Here is a 20521-nt window from a genome sequence, read left to right on the forward strand (position 1 = left end):
AACCGTTCATCTTGTTCTCCATATTAATATGTATTTGGAGACCAAAATTTTACATTTTTTGAAAAAAATTTACTATTTTTTTAGATATTTAGAAAATCACTTGATCTGAAAATTCTGGACCATCCAAAAACAGTGATTTTCAATAAATCTAAAAAAATAGTAAAAAATTTTCAAAAAATGAAAAATTTGGTCTCCAAACACATATTAATATGGAGAACAAGATGAACGGTTCGGATCGACCGTTAGGATTTGAAAACTCAAATATAGAGCCGTAGCACGGTAACAAATCGTAATATGCATAGTAACATAGACTCACTCAAATAACATTACAGATTTATTCTCACCCGGTGGCCGGTGCGGTGTCTATTATATATTCAGAGATAGTGCAGAGGCAGTATTGTTTGTGCTTTAAGATTCGTACAAAGTTAGAAGAACTGTCCGAAACTAATAATTCTAAAATATTTCCTTTTACAGTATCAAGGAGGACCCGAATTCCTAAATACCAGTCTAAACACATCTTATCAAATCGGGTTGCACTAGGATCCGTGTTGTATCCATTATTAGCGCGGCACGATACATTTTAATTTTTTTGATATGTTGATATAGCACTGCATGTAATCCGGAGTAGTGACATAACTCGCATATAATTCACGTATATTTTTTTTTATGTTTTTAAACTGAATATTGAATAAAACGCAAAAAAACGTATTATACATTTTATTCGCGAAAAAAAACATGAATTTTTTTTTATTCTTTTTGGGTTCTTTTTTTTATTTTTTTATTTTTTTATTTTTTTGCTTCGTGTTACTAAATTATTCTCGAATAATTCTTTCATCACAAATTTTTTATCCTGCCGAACTGAAACCAAAACATTCATTTGTCATATGATCCGAACATGCCGAGCGCGCCACTGCTTGCATGTCATGTGATGATTGAGGCACAACAGCAGTGTGGGCCCCATAAGAGCGTGTGGTCACCAACTCGGATCCGTATCCTCCTAGGTACCTGACTCAACACAATTGAAAAGGACGATCCAGATTTAATTTTATATGGTTTTTGCTTTGAATGACTGAGGGACAGTATTATTTGTGCTTTGAGATTCGTGTCAAGTTAAAAAGAACAATTTTGAACCATCCGATTCAATTGTACTCGGTCCGATAACCTGAGAGGATATGAATTCCACCCACTATGCGTTCTCTTTTTTAGTTTCTTTTTTTGAAAACTTGGTAATGACTACCAAGGCTTCTCTTTTTCAGTTTCATTGATCTTCTAGGGCCGTTACACGAAAAAAGCACAAAAGGACAAATTTGACCCGCTATCTCTCTATTATATACTCGCAACCAATGTTCTAAATAGCGCGCTATAGCGGCGCTATAGCGCCGCTATAGCGTTTTTCTTCCATAAAAGCTATGGCGCTATGTCCAAATAGCGCCGCTATAGCGCGCTATGTCCAAATAGCGCCGCTATAGCGCGCTATTTCGCGCTATAGCGCCGCTATTTGGGTATAGCGCAATTTTTTTAACCCGGCCGCTATAACGCGATAAACGCTATTTAAAACATTGCTCGCAACACAACTGACAACATTGTCATTGCCGCATAAGATTCCAGAATTAGATGTTTCTGGAAAATTATAAAATCAGTTTAATATTGTTGGCAACGGGCCAATAAGCTATTTAATTAACCTCAGCAAAAAAATCTGATAAAATAATTAACTTATTAGTCTCTGATAAAATGTATAATAAGGATACAATTTTTTTTTTCTTAAGTTCAAGAACTAAGTTGATAGTGGTATCTATATCTGTTTTTAGTTGTCAGATACATATATGATCGGATATTAAACGGATACAGGTTGTATATTTATTAGAAAAATGTGTAAATATTATTAAAAAAAAGTACCAAAGTTTATAATATTTTATTATAATGATGAATAACATATTTTTTTTTTCATAATATATATTAAAATTATATGGTATATATCTATTCAGACATGAATAATTAAAATGTAAAATTATATCCGTATCTATATTCATCCTGATGTTCAGAAATCATATTTTCATATATAATTTTTCAAATACAAATCGGATACTATCCATTCCATTTTCACCCTCAAGTATACGCCATACTGTGCGGCCCAATCAAGTCTTAAAGCCCAAAAATAACATATTAGACCACATTTGCTTCTATTATACATGGAATACATCATAATTAAAAAGCTTTGAGTTTTGGAGACATGCAAAATGGACATGTAAAGAACTGTTCCTTTTTAACAATTTTTGGGCTTTGCAATGAAATTTTATGGGCTTGTCATTTAAATAGGCCTGTACAAAGCCCATAAAATGTATTCCTGAACCCTAGCTAGGTTCTCCTTCTCTCGGCAGCTCCGCCTCCATTTTTCATGCCGCTTTTTTCCTTACCTTTATAAATTTCTTATAATCTCTGTTAATTCTATCTCCCATTAAAAATTTCCAAATTTTTCAAGAAGCGTTCCCATTTCATATCCGTCGTTAAAAAAGAGGACTACAATTGCTCAAAGAGGTTTGCCCCAATCCCTTAGATTATTATACTTCAGTTAATTTGTCTGGGTATTCTTTTCGGTGGTGGCGATAATTAAGAGATCCTCCATTGTAAGATTGAATTAGGAATTTCAAGATAAAATTGTCAATATCCTGTTCGCTATTCTTTTTTCCTAAAGAAACTGTTAAAAATTGTGTAAAAATTGTGTAAAAATTGACTTCTCAACCCTAAGAATGATGAAATTTTCGCTTGTGAAGCTTTGGGTTTGCATCCTTCTAAACTTTGGTGTTCTGCAATTTGCACAATTTCCGAAATTGAAGTCCTTCATGTATGGATGAAAACATGAGAATACTTTACTTGAGTAGACTTATAGCTTGCAATAGTTATGATTATTGTTCATATTACAAATATCTTAGTTCAACAACTTGGATTTGAAAAATTATCAACATGTGTATCTCAGAGATATAACTTGTATGTATTCTCAGTCAGTTTCTTAGAGAGAAACTTAATTTTGCCTGTCAGACCTCTTGCTATTACTTGCATGAAGGTGGATACATTCTATATAATTATCAACAAAACTTTGAGTGCTTGCATGAAAAGGCCTTTCGTGTAATTTTTTCTGAGTACTTGCATGCATTTGGATTCATGACTACCCATCCAAAACCCGATTGAATGAATTTGTTTTTGGTTTTTGTTTGTGCAAAACCTCTACATTTGGAATCCTAAGAATTTTGTGTTTGTGACGACATGAAAGGAAAGGCATGTAAAAAATTACTTTACTATTGCCTTATTCTATTGTCTAATATAACCATATAGCGCTAATACTTTTTGCGGAACCTACTTTCGGTTACTTTTAAAAGTCAAACTGATGTGGTGTTAAGATTAATCATCCACAAGAGAAAGTATAGTCAAAATTTATTTAAATATTTATGTTATGGTCCTTTGAAGAAAACACATTCCATGCTTGCTTTAAAGAATTTGCACTGGGAATGCAGTCAGATAATAGATAGTAGTGTGATAGTGTCATTGGATTCCATTAAAAAATTCAGAAATTGGAGGAAAGGTTCAAGGATGCAATATTATGAAATATCTATTCAATTTCACATAATCGACATATTATCTTAGCTTTCGCTAGGTATCCCGCAAACATCATTTGCACTATCATTTTAAAGAAATACATTAGAACACTATTCACATTTTAGAAACTTAATAGGCAAATTATTGTTTTCATTTGTAATACCTTCTTCCTTTTTTATGTTTCAGTATTTTTTTTTAAAGTTCAAAAGTTGAGAATCCTTTTTTGGTTTGCTGCTAATTAATATACACTTCCCTGGACTCCATTTATTTATTGTCCTCCAGTAGTAAATGAATATGCATAAGACTAAACAAGGTACTTTTCCTTTTCCCTGTAGATGGACGGCAATGAATTGATGAAATATTTCGTGAAGAAGCTTCAGCATGGATGGTCTAGGAAAGGTAAGTTTTGTGCATTTTGTTTACTAATATTTGTTATGAATGTGGTTGTAGACTCTTGTGAGTGTGCAAAAATATCCTGCACATGGTTCGTGTATTTAGTACTACGACAGCAGCAGTTGTTGTGCTTATTGTAATGAATGTCTGAACGATAGAAACCAACTGTTCATCGAACAAACAGTAACTTGTATATCCTGGTTAATGGACGATTTTGCTTCTTTATTTTTAGCTTGTTCTATTGAAACTAATGTTTTTTTCCTTCTTTTTTTGTTACTTTCCAAATGAAAGTACTAGACAAACAAAAATGAAGCACGAGTTGTAACCCAATGCGTTTAGAGTGCTTTCGTTATAAATGGATTTTGGGATGTTTCTGTTAGAAAGAGTAGATCAAATGTGCGGATTAGGTACGGTGCGGTTGAAATTTAGAAACTGTAGAAATTACTATTTTAGGGTGTTGTTTGCATAAGAAATGTTGGCTACAACTTGCACTTAAGTGAAAAGTCGGTGCCTGGCTGATTTATTTTTTGCAGAAGGCCTTTTTTATAAAGAAAAAAAAGGTCATTCTGACCCTAACAAAATATGCTCATTTTTAAATTTGAATTTTGCCTGCAGATGCAATGGGAAAACAAGTGAATGAATTCATCAGTCATGGTGACAGCCGGTGCAAATCAGGTAATTTATGTGATAGAATTGTAACAATGTCGTGTACCATCCAGACTAGCCTGTACCAGTTTGGTGTTGATCGTGCTTCACCATTTTTTAATGGTTTTTTTGGTTGGTTGGGCATCTATTCTAAATATACCGTGCTCCACCATCAGTCTTGGTTTGGCACAGTAACTGTCTTATCTAAGTTACTATATTAATCACGTAATTAGTTTGAGGAATGTGACATAATGAATGTCGGTATGACCATGTTTATACTGAATAATTAAATAGCTGTTAGTAGCTAATCTGTAGCAGTGTTTAGATATGGATTGTAGTGTATAAGAGTGGCTATAGAGAAACTATCCTATACTAGTTCTTGATGCCAAATTTTGTTAATAGAATGTTCTTAGTTATCATAGATCAATATCTCCAGCCCAAAAATAAGTCTTGATACATATATATTGTACTACACTACCAATTTTGATACCAACATATTGTGGCCTTTGTTTATTTCACATTATATTTGAAATTAACAAAATGTGCCTTTTACTAGGATTTTCGACAGATGATTTCATGTCCCATCTTTGCTGCTTCAATAAACCCGTACCACAGCCCTTCAGAAATTCAACCCATATTGGTAGCCTTTCCTCCTTGGACAAGTCAACCATCATATGGTGAGAGGGGTAATTGTGGGTGTACTACATGGACTTTGTCCAGGTATGATAAAACTAACAAATGAATGTTGTTGTCATTAACATTTTAATAGAACTTAATTATCGCCATGCTGATTTTTACTTCTTTTTGCATGCAGAGTCACAGACAAAGTGGTGGACATATTACAATCTCATGTTTGCCTTTGGACAACAGGTAACTTTAGACTAGTAAATTGCTATATTTTATGTTGTTGAAATGCATCCATTGTCATTGTTAATTAACTTGTCGGTATTTGATTTTTTATTGTTAGTCGTGCTTCAGATTTTGGATTGATGAAGATAGACTGCACAGGAAGAGTCATTTCCTTCAGCGAGAAGCCCATGGGAGATGATTTAAAGGCTATGGTAATAGATAGAATCTATTCAATGTGCTATCTAAGTTATATGCTATATTAATCACGTAATTAGTTTGACGAATGTGACATTAGGAATGTTAGTATGACCATGGTTATACTGTAGCTGTTAGTAGCTGAGGGATGTGGACTTAATATATTGTACTACGATACCAAAATTCAGACTGTGGTTTCATATAATAATAAACGGTCTGCAAATTTCTGTTCTAATCGTTTGATAATATTACCTCTTCTATTTTCTGTTTTAATTATTTTCTAATATCTAATTACTTTGGTTCTGTTCTGAAGGGGGGTGATACTAGTGTTTTGAGTCTTTCAAGTGAAGAGAAACAGTGCTTCAGCATGTAGGGAAGAAACGGTGAAGAAGCCCTACATTGAACCTTGTTGAGGTATGTCATTCTTTTCCTTTGTCAAGGATTGGTATTTCAGCACGTAGGGGTTTTTATTACCAGATTACCACCCCGATTTGTTTACCACTTGCTAGCTTTCCCTAGTGATCAATGAAGCTCAAAGCCCTGACCATACTCAACTTGAACATTTTTGTGAATCAATCAATCAGTTACTGTCTTTCATTGAAAAAGAAAAGAAAATATTCCTTTTGTCTAACGTAACCTCAATATAACCATTTAACTTTATAGTTTATACCAATAATGTCAAGAATACCAAAACGCTAAATGATTGGGTAGAGTTGATAATGGGGACGATGGGGGTATATTTAAACAAACAAAGCTCACTTTTTCTTTTTTGCCAATGGTGGCATATTCAAACAAAGACAAAATTGTTCTGGTCATTCGGTAAAATCAAGAAAGTGTATTTCAAATTATTAAATTCCTTTTTATTTATTTTTTTTAGGGTGTCCGGGGGGTGGATAGAAATTCTGACGGATTTAACATAAGAGATGGTATAATGGATGATTATATAACGAGTTTACTGTTTCTCCCTTCCTAGTGATATAGGGACCAGTGGCTCTTATTGTAAAATAACTAAATTGTAATATAAAAGGGATGAGTTGAGAAAAAGTTTCTATTACCAAAAGAAGAATACTAGGGAATAAACTCGAGTACTCGACTAATGGATGAATGATTATGTAGTTTGTTATTATTTGTCTCTCTTATTCTCTCAATTGTCTCCTCCAATCTAAGAAAAGGAAACCACTGTTCATCAAATTTAAATGCCATCTTCTCTGTTGGAGTACTGAGATACACCTGAATCACTGTTGTTTTCTATTGAAATAATTGAATGAAGAGGAGAGATCTAATATAAATAATTACAAAGATTTGTTCACAAATTTGACAATTTATTCAAAAGAAATGAAATGAATTTATAATCAAGAAAAACAATTTAATGCATGGACAACTATTAATTTCAGACTGTTAAAGATTTAAATTACTAATTAATGTTAGATGAACCGTCATTATTTTCTACAGACATTGGATAATAGAGATCTATAATGTTAGATTTCAATTTTAAATTATATTTTCCAACATTATCAAGATTGTGAAAACAAACAATTATCAAGTGATTATATCTAAAATGAAACCTATATCCTGTAAGTTGCCATGCTTCTCAAAAAGCTTAAGGATGCAAAACTCTCTTATTCAATACATTTTTGCCTACACCATCATAAGGTTAAAGCTATTACGAAAACTCTAATCACCAGCAATTGGTTTGAGATAAAACTACTCCTGACCAACAAATACAATAGCTAAGATAATTAACTGTTGGATTATGAAAACAATGCACTAAATAAATCCCAATTAGCCTATTAGAAGAACAATAACTCCAAGTTACACACCAATTACATTAAAAAATTAGTTTATAAAATTAATTTAATAGATGTTCATTAATAAATATATTTCATACCATAAAACCAAATTTCGCAAAATATACACTCAAAAGCTAAAACAAGTCTTCGAATTAATCATCAGTTTTTATTTGGGATCAACAGCTGACCCACTGATGAGGTTTGTTTAAGTTCAATTGCGGATGGATATAGTGACAATTTGATTCATGCAAACACAAACCTAACCGAGTCAAAGCGGAGCCACAAGAAAAGAAACTAGATGAAGAGAAACAAAAAAAATTATTGGAAGAGAAGAAAGCAATCTTACGAGATCAATTCTCTCATTTTGGTATTAATTGGCAAAGAAGAAAAAGAATGTGAGATGAAGAGAGAGCAATCTTGTTAACACTTATGTAACATTATACAAGTGGATCAAAATCTTATGCTGACAGTAATTCTAAAACAAAAACATCATGAAAACTGTTGGATTACTTTGAGAGCATCACCATCTGCCAAAATATCAACAACCAATGCGTACAGACAAAAAGAGAATAAATCATATTAATTATACTCGAAAATTCATTACCAGTACACAAACATAACATAACTACATAAAAGGGTGTTTATAGGCTCACCAATTCTTTCTTGAACTTAACTTTGAAATCTCACATCAAATAATGAATCTAAACAGTTTCACGTACTTTGATGAACTTAACTCTGAAATCTACTTAAATGACATCAAATAACAAATCTAAATAGATCTACTTCACTAGTGATTTGTTTATATATATATCAAATTTATAAATTTTCGAATTAATTAATGTAAGTCAAGTGGTATAAAAGAAAGAAGGTTTACAAATTAATTTCAATACGTTTATTTTTTGTCATTATTTTATCATTTAACTTTATACTAAATTAATTCAAAAATTTATAAATTTGACACGCATCCATGGCTTGATGTACATGCGCAGCAAATCAATTAGCAAAATTCAACAATCAAAACTTGAAAACTAATAGTGCGCCTATTTTAAATTTTTTGAATAAATGTTAAATGAGTCCGACCATGCTTATAAAATTCTGTATTCAACTAATTTTTCACGTTTATATATATAATACCTAAGCTGGATAACTCCTTAAAAAACATTTTATCAGGAAGAGACTTTGTCGATCGATCTAGCTTAATAAGTAAAAGTGAGTGTTTAACTTGTATATGCTATTGTTAATGACGCAATTATCCCAAACTTATCCGAATCAAAGGAATAAAATTAACAAAAGAAATTAAAACCGTAATTAGTTCCGCTTGCTTCTAAAATCCTTTTCGTCTCCAGTAGAGCTCCTGCTGCTATTCTACTGTACTGGAAAGTTCGAACACCGTAGGCCGTAGCTAACAGAATTCGCAACCCCCGTCTGAGATATCATGTTTTCTTGGAAAATCTCTACCGTTCAAATACGTTCTGCGCGAATCTCAAAGCACAAATAATACTGGCCCCTGCGCTTTTTTTTTTTTGAGGAAAAACCCGTAGGTATTTTATTGAATCTTAAAGGTGCATTACATGGGAAAATAAGTAAAATAAATTAAAACCTAGTAAGCGAAAATTACCACTACCAAAAAACCCGGAAATCCTAGGAATTAAAAGACCGTGCTGTAATTTTAGAACTAACTTATCTATTCCTATTTATCTAAATGTTAAAACTTGTGGGGTCTTCTTTGCAAATAACCTCTCCTGACATCTTGTGTTATTTCTGGTGGTTCTGAAATACCCCTCGTCTCCTCCTTTCAACTCAGAATTTACCAGTAACCGAAAACTGCTTGAATCTTCTTCCCCTTTGTCTGCCTTTACTCCCCCTCCGTATTATGACGGCCCCTTTAATGTCTCCCTAGTTCGACATCTTTAAACGTAAAGAATTGGGGGTTTAAAAATCTCTCCAGCTGCTTCCATTGTGAGTACGTGGGATCAAGTAATCCCCCACTGTCCTGCTGATTCCTTCTTGCCCAATTTGATATCTCGTGTGGTCCCTTTGCCGCCTCTCTTGTGACATGTCTGATTTGAATATTCCCGAGTTGATCCTGTGCTAATCTTCCGCATTGGGCGACCGTGTTCGCCGCTTTCCATGATGGCAGGTCCTGAATCGAATTGATATTTACTGCGTCTACCAGTACTTTACAATCCGATAGGATTTGAACTCCGTCGCTCTCCAGTGTGTGTGGTTGACTGGTGCACAGTTGCAAGGTGTGTAGAAGCGCCACTGCTTCCGCGTGCAGCGGATCCTCAGCTGTCATATACCCAAATGCTATTTTTTCTAGCAGACCCCTCTGGTTATAGGTTGATACGCCCCATCCCGCCCTTTTGGAAGTGTCCCAAGATGCATCAGTAATCCAAATTGCCTTGGATTGGGTAATGTGAATTACTTGAGCACCTTTTGGGATAATGTTTCTGGCCTTGATTGTTGTAGAATTCTCTGGTTGTATCATTTGTTTTGCCTGCATCACTATTGATTCTGGTTTTTCTTTCTTCCCTGAGAAAATCTCAGCATTCCTAGCTTTCCAAATACACCAAATTTGATTGCACAAGAAACTGATTTGTTGGGGGTCCATGTGATCAGTGAGATCAAGTAGCGCCTTTGTGAAATCCATTGGTATCATATCCACTCGCAATGGCATAGGTGATATGTACCATGTTGCTCTGGACAGGTCACAAAAGAAAATAATGTGGTTGAGGAATTCATTTTCCCCACTACATCTCTGGCATCTGGGATTGACGGATTGAATCCGTCTATGCATCTCAGTAAGTGTTGGTAGTCCTCCATGAACCGCTCTCCATAGGAACATCCTTACTCGGGGAATCAGGCCCTCCCATTTCCATATCCTTTCCCATGCTCTCAACTTTAATTGTGAATACACTATAGGAGACCCATTCTGCTCCTCTAGTAGCCTGTATCCTTCCTTGGTGGAGTAAGTACCTTTCTTGCTTTTCTCCCAGATAAGTCTATCCTGGATTAACGGTTGGTTGGTTGGCTGTTTTGCCGTTGCATTTATGGCCTGTAACGCCCCAGCATTAAAAGTACTCAGTATCAATTCTGTTTTCCAGGACTGAGTCTCTTGATTAAATAAGGCATTTACCGTGATATCTCTCTGACTATTAGTGCATGCAAGTTGGGTGCTCCAGCCCTCAAACCAAGGCTGGTTTACTGCCGAAATTGTACTCCCATCTCCCACATGCCATCTAATATTGTCTTTGAAAAAAGATTTATGTGTCTGCACTACTCTGAAAAGGGGGCTTGTGTCCCTTCTGTTTTGAACCGCCCAAAAACCATTCCTCGGATAGTACTTTGCTCTGAAAACCTGAACCCATATTCTGTCGCTGTTTGATGCAATCTGCCATACTACTTTCAATAGTAAGGAATTGTTGAAATTTTTGATGTTTTTTATCCCCAGCCCCCCTTGTTCAACTGTTGCACATATCTTGGTCCAGCTGATAAAAGACATATACCTTTCATCTCCTGTCTTTCCCCATAAAAATCTTCTGAGCACTCTGTTGATTTCTTCTACAGTATTGGCTGGCAAAGCCGCAACTGTCATATAGTAGACAGGTATGGAAGTGAGTACTGCTTTAATAAGGGTTACTCTTCCTGCGAAGGAGAGCAAACCTATCTTCCAGCCAGCAAGTTTTGTATACAGTTTATCAAGTAGTAGGCTGTGAGTAATGTCAACCTGCTGCCTTGATTGTGTAACAATCACTCCAAGGTATTTCTCCTTTTCATCCGCACCTCGTGCCTGTAGTTCCTCCAACATTTCTTGTCTGCATTCCTCCTCGCAACATCCACTAAACCAGATTACCGATTTTGCCGGGTTGATCGCCAAACCCGAATTCTCCTCAAACTCTTGGAAAATACCCTTGAAAGCTCTTACCTCTTCTAGGGTAGCTTGCCCTACCACCATTAGGTCATCCGCGTAGAGTATGTGTGTCAGAGTCGGTGCCGTGTGTGCCACTGTTATTCCCTTTATGTTTCCCTGTTGCAGTTTTTGATGGAATTGCTTTGTAAGGCATTCCATTGCCAAGATAAACAGATACGGGGACAACGGGCATCCTTGCCTCAATCCCCGACTTGGTGTTATGAACCCCTGACCACTCCCGTTCAGTAACACCGTTACTCTACTCATTCTCATGGATGTAATTATCAATTCAGTGATGCCCGGCGGCATGTTTACCAGTTGCATAACTTGGTTCATAAAATCCCACCGTATCGTATCAAAAGCCTTCCCTATATCTGCCTTGAGCATGAAGGATCGTTCCTTATAGCTTCTTGATTGAAAAGAGTGCAGAATTTCTCGCACCAATATGGTATTATCCGATATGTTTCGATTTTTAATAAAAGCCGTTTGATTGTTGGAAACCAAATCAGCTATGTATGGTTGTAACCTATTTGCAATGATCTTCATCATTAATCGGTAAACAATGTTTCCAATTGTGATAGGTCTAAAGTCTTTCGGTGTAATCGGGTTTTCGCATTTTGGGATGAGGACAATTTGACTTTTGAGCCATGCTTGAGGTGGCCGCCGGTTTTGGAAGACCTCTTGCATAGCTTTAGTAAGATCCTTTTCGAACAAGTTCCAATGAGTCTGGATAAGTCTTGCAGTTAGCCCATCCGGGCCTGGTGCCTTGTCGGGGCCCATTTGGAAAAGGGTTTCCTTGATCTCGGCTGATGTAGGTGATGCTTCTAATTTCCTGTGCTTCTCCTGTGGGATTTTCTTGCTTCCTACCTCTGTCATAGTTTGAAAGTAATCTTCCAGTTGCACTGTGTTGTTCCCACTACTTTGGCTATACAGAGCCTTGTAATAGCGAACGAACACCCCCCTTATCTCTTTTTCCTCATGCGTGATAGTGCCATCTTCCTTTTGTATCCGCTGTATGTAGTTAACTCTCCTCCTTGTTGTTGCAATGGTGTGAAAGAATTTTGTGTTCCGGTCCCCCTCCGTACTCCACTGTTGCCTCGATCTTTGCCTCCAGTACTCTGCTAAGTCTCTTTCTGCCTTGTTATGTTCTTCCAACAACCATGTTTCAACTGAGGGGTCCTGTATACTCGGGTGCTGCATTTGGAATTCGTAAATGCTTTGCTGGAGCCTCTTAATTCTATTTTGGGGGCTTGGAGTCTGTCTTGCCCATGCCTGCACCTCCTTCTGTAAACTAATGATTTTCTCCTGCCACGATAACCCCGCTGACTCTGTCCAATTTCCTTCACAAATTTTGTTGAAATCTGGTGAGTTAAACCACCAGTTTTCAATTCTAAAGCGGTTTGGTTTTGGCGGTGACTCATTTGTTTTAAGAAGTATGGGCGCATGGTCACTCCGGATACGTGGCAGGTGATACACTTGTGCATGTGTATACAGCTGACTCCATGCCGGTGTTGCCACCATCCTGTCTAGTCTCTCAAAAATTGCCGAGGAAGTGTTTTGGTTATTGGTCCAGGTATAAGCCGGACCTTTGAAACCCAAATCCATTAATTGAGCTTCGAACAAAAAATCACGGAAGGTACGACTGTTTCTATTCAAATTTGGATTTCCACCCCATTTCTCCTCGTCTCCAGCTATTGCATTAAAATCCCCAATTGCACACACCAATCTTTCTTGTGTTACAATCCTCCTAATTTCCTTCCAAATGAACTCATTTCTTGTATGTGAGGAGTCCCCATACACACACACAAGGGACCAAGGTTGTTTCCCTGAAGCTGTTACTTTTGCATGTATAAGTGAGAGTGATTGTGAGACTACTTGAATTTGGACACGGTCATCCCAAAGTAGCCAAAGTCCTCCGGACCGGCCCCGAGCCGGTACAAAGGTGTGATTTGGTAAAGGTAACTGTTTAAGGTAAAATTTGGATTTTTTATGGGAGCTTTTGGTTTCTGAAACGAAAGCCACATTGGCTTTCGTAGCCCGGAGGAGGCTATCCATGAATTCTCTTTTCCGTGGGCCTCCGGCCCCACGGCAATTCCAGCTAAGGATATTCATACTTCCGGCGGGGGCATCTCCTTTGATGCCGCCACCGATCTTCTTTTTGGTGCATGGTCTGTATCGATATCCTTGTACTGATCCATGATTATGTTCAAGTTTTGTGCCGTTTGGCGGGAGGTGGAAACACCAGATCGTTTAAATCCAGTATGTCCTAGATCCTTGATTGTGTGGAGGGAGGCTTTGTGTGAGTTTCGAGTGTTTGTGTTGGAGTGTGATCTGTTTTGTGCTCCAGGCGACATATTTGGGTCCAGCTCTTGGTATTGTTGGGCTGTAGCAGGGATTATGGCAATTTCTCTTGAGCTGATGGTGTTGTACTGTGGTTGGATTGTTGGGTTTTGTGTTGCTGGGTTGACTTGGGTTACGGGGATGCCTTGTTGGGTTTGGTTCTCCTGGTTTTGTATTTGTGGTGGTGAGTGGTGTGGTGGGGATGGCAGTAGGCCCTGCTGGTTGCTTTCTATTTGGGCCCGTGTTAGGCCCGGCGAGTTGAAAGAGGGTTGTATTGTCATTCGGCTATGGGTCTTGTTTCTAGGTATTAATGCCGAGTTATTTAACCATAGGCCTACTCGTGGTTTGGTTATGTCTTTCATCTCCGGCCTATCTCTATATTTGGGGTCTATCCTGAGCCGCTCCATGCGACCCCTATCCGGGCAATTTTCCACTTCATGACCCAGTAAAGCGCAATAAAAACAGACCCTATTAATTCTTTCATATGTGATGTAAGCTTTAATAGGAACCCGATTGGTATTATCTATCATTACAGTTTCCTTTAGAGGTTGGTCTATAGGGATAAGAATTTTGACACGTATAAACCTGTTACCTCCAGAGAAGGTCTCTGTGACATCTGAGATTGGAACTCCCAGTTGCTCTGCATGGGCTAGTATTCGTTCATTGGAGACGGTGTACGGTGGTATTTTGTGCCACTGTGTCCATATCGGCATATGAGCAACGCAAGGGTCGAGTAGATCATCCGGGCCGGTTATCCTTTGGAACACTATTGCATCAGCTCTATAAGTCCAAGTTTCTCGATTCAACACCCTTTCCAGTTCCTCCCCACTTTCAAAATGCACTAGAAAGATGTTTCTTGCGAGAGCTGTTATCTCAGAGTCTGGGTGGATGCCCCATGCCTTCATCATCGTGGATGTGAAGCTGTTTGTGACCACTGTTCGGTCAGAGACCACACGTGCCATTGCACATAAGGTCCATGTGGTGTTCTCAACGGTCCTACTTTCTCTTCCCGTATTCTCCTCGTTCTCCAAACCCGAGTTGAGACTAGCGAATCTTGCTATGAACTCTTCATCGTTCATCTTGCTTGATTTTTGATTGGGCTGGAATTTGTTAAGGAATGGCTTTGCTGCTGAGTTTAGAGAGGTTGTGGGTGTTTTGTTTTTGGTTTGAATTGTTTGGTTTGTATATGAAGGTGGTTTTGGGCTTCCTTTTTGCGTTGGTAGGTGGATGTTGTTAATGGGCTCTTTATGGGTCGTCAGAAAGGGTTTATTGCTTGGTGTGGTTTCTGCCACCTTTTGTTCCAACTTTAAGGTGCTGTATTTTATGGGGGGACCTACTCCTTTTGGGTATTTCGTTTTACCCATGGTGTGTTGGAGACATTCTATCTTTGGTACTGCAGATATATTCTTTTTCTCTTGGTCAGTACTTAGTACTGTGTACCACCCATTTCCAACATTTCTTTGGCTTTCCTGGTGGGGTATAACTGCATGGTGGGAGAGTGTGATATCACCAACTCGGAAAGTAGTTTGTATCCGGGACAAGATGGAGAAGGTGCCAACCTGCACAATATCTTTCCTTTCGTTATTTGTGAAAGGGTACCAGTTTCCATTTTCGGCTTTCCCTTTGACCGTTGAGCATTTATTTTTTGCTGTGCAGCATGTCCGTTCTTTTGGCAGTATCTCCTTTGTTTGAGAAGTGTTTGCAGGTTCGGCTGTGGCTAACTCAACTTGTTGTTGTGTAGGAAAAGGTGTGGTATCTCCTCCAGTGACTATCTCCTTTTCGCCATGGTCCGGTTCTAGTTCAGAATCGGAAAAATCAGAGAAAGGGTAAGGAGGTGAATAGGGTGGGCTAGGTGGCTCGTCTGTACTTAGATAGCGGTGATATTTATCATGTGCCGCAATCAATGACACCTTGTAATAGTCAGCAGTGCCCGCGGTCTGGGAAATCAGAGATCCTTGCTCATTCCTTGTGAGCTTGGCCTCCTCCGGTACCCATGCTTTATATTCCCATCCGGCAATGGAGATGTACATTTTCTTCCATTTGTTTCCATACGGCAAATTTGTAGCCGGTGGAATTCTTCTAGGATCAATGCACACTATGTCGAGAGCTAGCCTAGATCGATCTCCCCGATTAATGAACTCCTCATCAATATGCACAACCTCCCCAAAACCAGAGCAAGCGTCCTGCATGAAATTTTCATGCCAGAAATCCAGGGGGAAATTAGTAATATGTAATCTTACGAGGTAGGGCTTTGACTGCATGCCGGCATCCTCGTCTATGTCAAAATAGCGGAAAGACCATTCTTGCGATACCCCCCATTCATTTCCGGCTGTGATGACCTCTTCATGGTCGAGCCCTCTCGGTAGTTGAAATAGGAATATGTCTTTGGAGTATTTGAGGGGTGCATATTGCATGTAGTTGCCTCCATATGTGCTGCAGAGGTAGTGCTGTACCTGTCCCGGTCCCCCCCCACCATTTTGGTTGCTTCCCTGGGCTACAACCAGGATCGACCGCTTAAGTCCCTCACGTAGGTGATGGTGTATCCCGTTGCGGCAGAGATAGGCACATCCCTCTCCAACTGGCCGGGATAGGAGTGGGAATGGGTTCGATATTGTCATGACCGGGTCGTTGGTGGTTTGGCAATCCAAGTTTGTGTAGTGAGGAGTAGAGGACTGTTCACGTAGGAAGTGTGTGTGGGAAAGATTTAATTCGATAAAGAGAGGAGAAGGTTATTTGTCTATCGAGCAAACTTAAAAACAGTACAGACAGTTATCAATAAGGCAGGTGGCGTCTCTTAAATGCCGGCATTAACTGAGAGGAATATTTGTAGGGGGCTGTTGACGTAGGGTGTTTGGAGAGCTTCTAGGGTTAGGAGGTAGTGTAGGTTGAGAGGAGATAGTGTAGTGTATGCATGAGGGTGGTTAGGGCGCTAGTTTAGTAGCAGGTGGGCAGAAACCGGTCCTATCCCCTTAATCTCCTTCAAGTGTCATCTCCTTCAAGTGTCATCTCCTTCACCCCAATAAGGCTGGTAGTGCTAGCTAGTAGTGGGGATCATGAGGAGTGAATTAGAATTAGATCCGAAGCAGGGTTCGACTGCTCTACAATGATAAAAAAGAATGTATGCTGCAATGAAATCGAGGTCATCAATGGATTATGGATTGCATCAGCTTCAATAATTTTGGTGGGGATTGTAGGAATAATTGTGGAGGAGAAGGAAAACTCACTGGCCCCTGCGCTAGGTCACGCAAAAATGAGGGAAACTATCTTACACCGAGTCTAAAAGCAGTGGGCCCTACAATTAAAACTGACAGCGTTTTACTCATCTCAACGCTTTTTTACTCGTGTCCCACCTATGACCTATCAGTCGTACCAGGCGGCCCCGCTCATGAAAACTGACAGCGTTGGCTCCATCTGTCAGTTGTCTCTCTCCAGTCCCTATCTTCGCTTGGCCCAGCACAGAAAGCCCATTAACTCCTTTCTATTCTCCTTTTCCGGGTTATATGCAAAATGGACATGTACATTTTGGGCTTTGCAACGAAATTTGTTGGTCTCAATCCTTTAAATGGACCTGCATAGAACCCTAACTTTTGTGGTTTTTCCTTTAAATGTGACTACAATCATCATCTCAAACATAGTAATGATGAATTTTTCACATGTGAAACTTTGGGTTTTGTATCCTTATAAGTTTGGTGTTCTGGATTTGGAACAATTATCGAAATTGAGTAGACTTTAGCTTGCAATTGTTATGATTGTTGCTCATAGTACAAATATCTTAGGTTATTAACTTGGCTTTGAAAAATGAGAATTACATGTGTGTCTGTGCCCGTGTATGTATTACCAATCAGTTTCTTAGAGATAAGCTTAATTTTGTCTATTAGACTTGTCTTGTTCATACTTGCACAAATGTGGATGCAATTTTATACAAGTATCCACATAACTTTGAGTGCTTACATGAAAAAGTCATACTGTGTGATTTTTTGTGAGTACTTGCATGCATAATTGTATTCCAAAACCTTTAAGTTTATGCATTCTGTTTACTAATATTTGCTATGAATGTAATGTGGTTGTAGTATACTCTTGTGAGTGTGCAAATATATCCTGCACATGGTCACGTGTTTTCTACTGCCACAGCAGAACTTGTGTTTCTTTTTAGTTTCTGATAAAAATTTCTCGGTGTGTCTTTTGCAGAATCTGGTGCTTATTTGTGGTTTACCTCGACTACAATGATGAGTTTATTAATTGAATTGATCTTCCGATACGGCCACCTTGAAAAACCAAGTTCTCTGGATTTTTCTTCAGGATACTCCTCCCAGTACCCAGCTTCTCTGTGCCAGTGGTAAGTCATAATGCTTCTCTACATCAGACAGGGTGAAGCTTTTCACGCTACTACTACTTGCTCTTTTCCATCTCTGTTGCTTCTGTGGTTGTTGCATCCCTGCATAGTTCATTTCACCATCCAAAACCTTACTGCAAGATGTACTTCACCTGGAGAGATGGAGAGTAGAAAGGGAAAACAGAAGCGGAGCATATGAGGGGGAGAGAAACGACTGTTTGAAGCAAAATGTTCCCGAATTCAAGCTCAACTCGGTTGGTATCGGTCGTTGTTTTGTTGGCAAGCCTTTACTCATATGGAAGGCAATTGATTAATTTTCCTTTATTTTAGTGCTAATTGTATATCATAATTATGGTGTGTATAAAGCTGCTTTTTTATTTTTTATTTTTTATTTTATTCGATGGATGTGTAATTGTGTATAGTTTGAATTACTTGAATATTTTTTGTTCTTTGTGTTTGGTGTCAATTCTATCTTGAATTATGTAGTTTTTTAAAACATTGTTTGTTTAAAGATAAGAAAATAAAAATAAAGGTCGAACATGCAATTTCGGACTTGTAGACTAATTACTAAAAAAGTAACAGCTCTTGTAGTGCTGCTGTGTACATTTTGCTGCCTCGAACGAAAAATTATTGTCAAATTCGACTAATCAGCCGCTATGCCCGTTGGACTTTTATTTTGACAAAAAAAAATATGATATTTTTTGTTCCTCTCATAAGTTTATAAACTAAAAATGATATATAATTAGTGACAATGGTTTCCAAGTAAGACTGATATACGTGTATTTGGTATTAAACTAAGTATTCGTTTAAGATGTATTAGTTTTAAATTTTGACATTTGTTTATTGTATTCATATCCATTGATTGAAATGTGAATATGAATTTAATATTAGAATAACTTTATCCGCTCCGATTAGGGCTGGCAAAAAAATTCGAGGTTCGTGATTCGATTCGGGTTTGATTCGAGTTTAATTCGATTCGAAATGGGTTTGAATTGAAACGAACTAAACCAAGTTCGGTTCGGAATTAATTCAAACCAAACCCAAACCTAGCCTGGTTCGATCGAAATAGGTTCGATCATTTTTATGGTTCGAAACTCATAATAACATCGGGCGTCCATTTATCTGATGAAATTAAAATCCAAGATAGAGAGTCATAATTTAACTTAGTCGACACTCCCTCGCTCTGAAATCTCAATAACCAAGTTCTCTCTCCACCTCTCCCTAACTCACTCCCCCTCTAGCTCTAAAATCTAGCTGACGCTCTCGGCGACTGGCTGTCTCTCCGACTATCACTCCTCTCTCCGGCCTAGATGACTGTCTCTCCTCTCTCTTCGGTCGTCCCTCATAGTTCATACCAGGAAAGTCGTCTTTGATGTATTTTTTCATGAAATTTTTCAACTTAAAAACACTAATTTCATAGTTCATACCGGTAAAAGGAAGGCATGTGAATTGTCCCGCGAGAAAAAATTAATGTATAAACTACCGGTATAACTAGGACTGCTAAAAAATAATTTAGTTCGTGATTCGATTCGGGTTCGATTCGAAAAATGTGTAGTTCGAAATGGGTTCGGTTCGAAATTAATTCAAACCAAACTCAAACCTAAGGTAAGTTCGGTTCGGTTCGGTTCGGTTCGTTGCCACCCCTAGCTCCGATTACACCCCTGATTCCAAGTCTAGTTAGGCATGGAAAAAATGATATCTTATTAGTACACTAGAAATGCTAGCTTCCATAAACCATAAGGTCAAAATAGTGATAGCGCACCCCTAAGGTCTCTGAAAATTATAGCTATGAAAAAAGAATATTGAATTCAAAGATATTTATGGAGATGCTGGAATGCCTTGCTAAGATGATGAGATCTGAATTTTTTCACGTACTAAGATAAAAGAAAACGGCATAAATTTATTCGGCCTATATTCAATCTGATTGCACATTTAGTATAGGCAATACTGCGCGGCCCAATCATGTCTTAAAGCCCAAATATAACAAATTCAGGCACATTTGCTCCTATTAGAAACAAACAAAATTTCAACTGAAAACAACAACAACAACAAAATGGCAAAAAGGTGGAGTTTGCAAATAGTAAAGATGCCATAAGTACTTCACAAAGAATACATCATAATTAAAAAACTTTGAATTTTGGGGATGTATGCAATATGAACCGGTATATAACTTTTTTCTTTTCTTAAAAAAAAACCATTTCGGACTTTGAAACATTTTTTTTTAAACTAGTCATTTTAGGAATGATAATTGAGCTTGTTGGGCCATTGGCCCGCTGATATCCATCTGGCTCGTTTTTTTACCCGTTCAGCACGACACTATAACAGGTCAAGTCAGGTAAGGCTGAATCTAGAGAAATCAGACAAGACACATAATTTGAACCAAGCTTGCAGACAGCCCAAAAAAAAATGAGCTAGGGTTTTAATTAGCTATTTGTTCTGAAATCTGAGCGGTTCCTCTTTCACACTCTCTTT

At 37.9% G+C, this 20521-nt stretch overlaps 1 protein-coding gene across 4 annotated transcripts; it reads left to right on the forward strand.

Annotated features, from left to right (window-relative positions):
• The first annotated feature begins 2386 nt into the window (after positions 1 to 2386).
• Positions 2387 to 18500, forward strand: LOC144552588 (uncharacterized). Of its 4 annotated transcripts, none has more exons than XM_078300570.1 (8): positions 2387 to 2535; positions 3927 to 3990; positions 4600 to 4659; positions 5186 to 5349; positions 5446 to 5499; positions 5597 to 5690; positions 5987 to 6087; positions 17905 to 18500. In XM_078300570.1, the coding sequence occupies exons 3-7, from the start codon at positions 4621 to 4623 to the stop codon at positions 6044 to 6046; spliced, it is 411 nt and encodes a 136-aa protein (XP_078156696.1). In that variant the 5' UTR covers positions 2387 to 2535; positions 3927 to 3990; positions 4600 to 4620; the 3' UTR covers positions 6047 to 6087; positions 17905 to 18500. The 4 variants fall into 4 exon arrangements, with proteins under 4 accessions (XP_078156696.1, XP_078156697.1, XP_078156698.1 ...); XM_078300571.1 differs by lacking the exon at positions 17905 to 18500 and adding an exon at positions 15458 to 15612; XM_078300572.1 differs by lacking the exon at positions 17905 to 18500 and adding an exon at positions 6551 to 6799 and having other exon boundaries at positions 5444 to 5499; positions 5608 to 5690.
• Positions 18501 to 20521: the final 2021 nt, after the last annotated feature.

Source organism: Carex rostrata, chromosome 4, assembly GCF_964058835.1.
Source record: "Carex rostrata chromosome 4, lpCarRost1.2, whole genome shotgun sequence".
NCBI lineage: Eukaryota > Viridiplantae > Streptophyta > Magnoliopsida > Poales > Cyperaceae > Carex > Carex rostrata.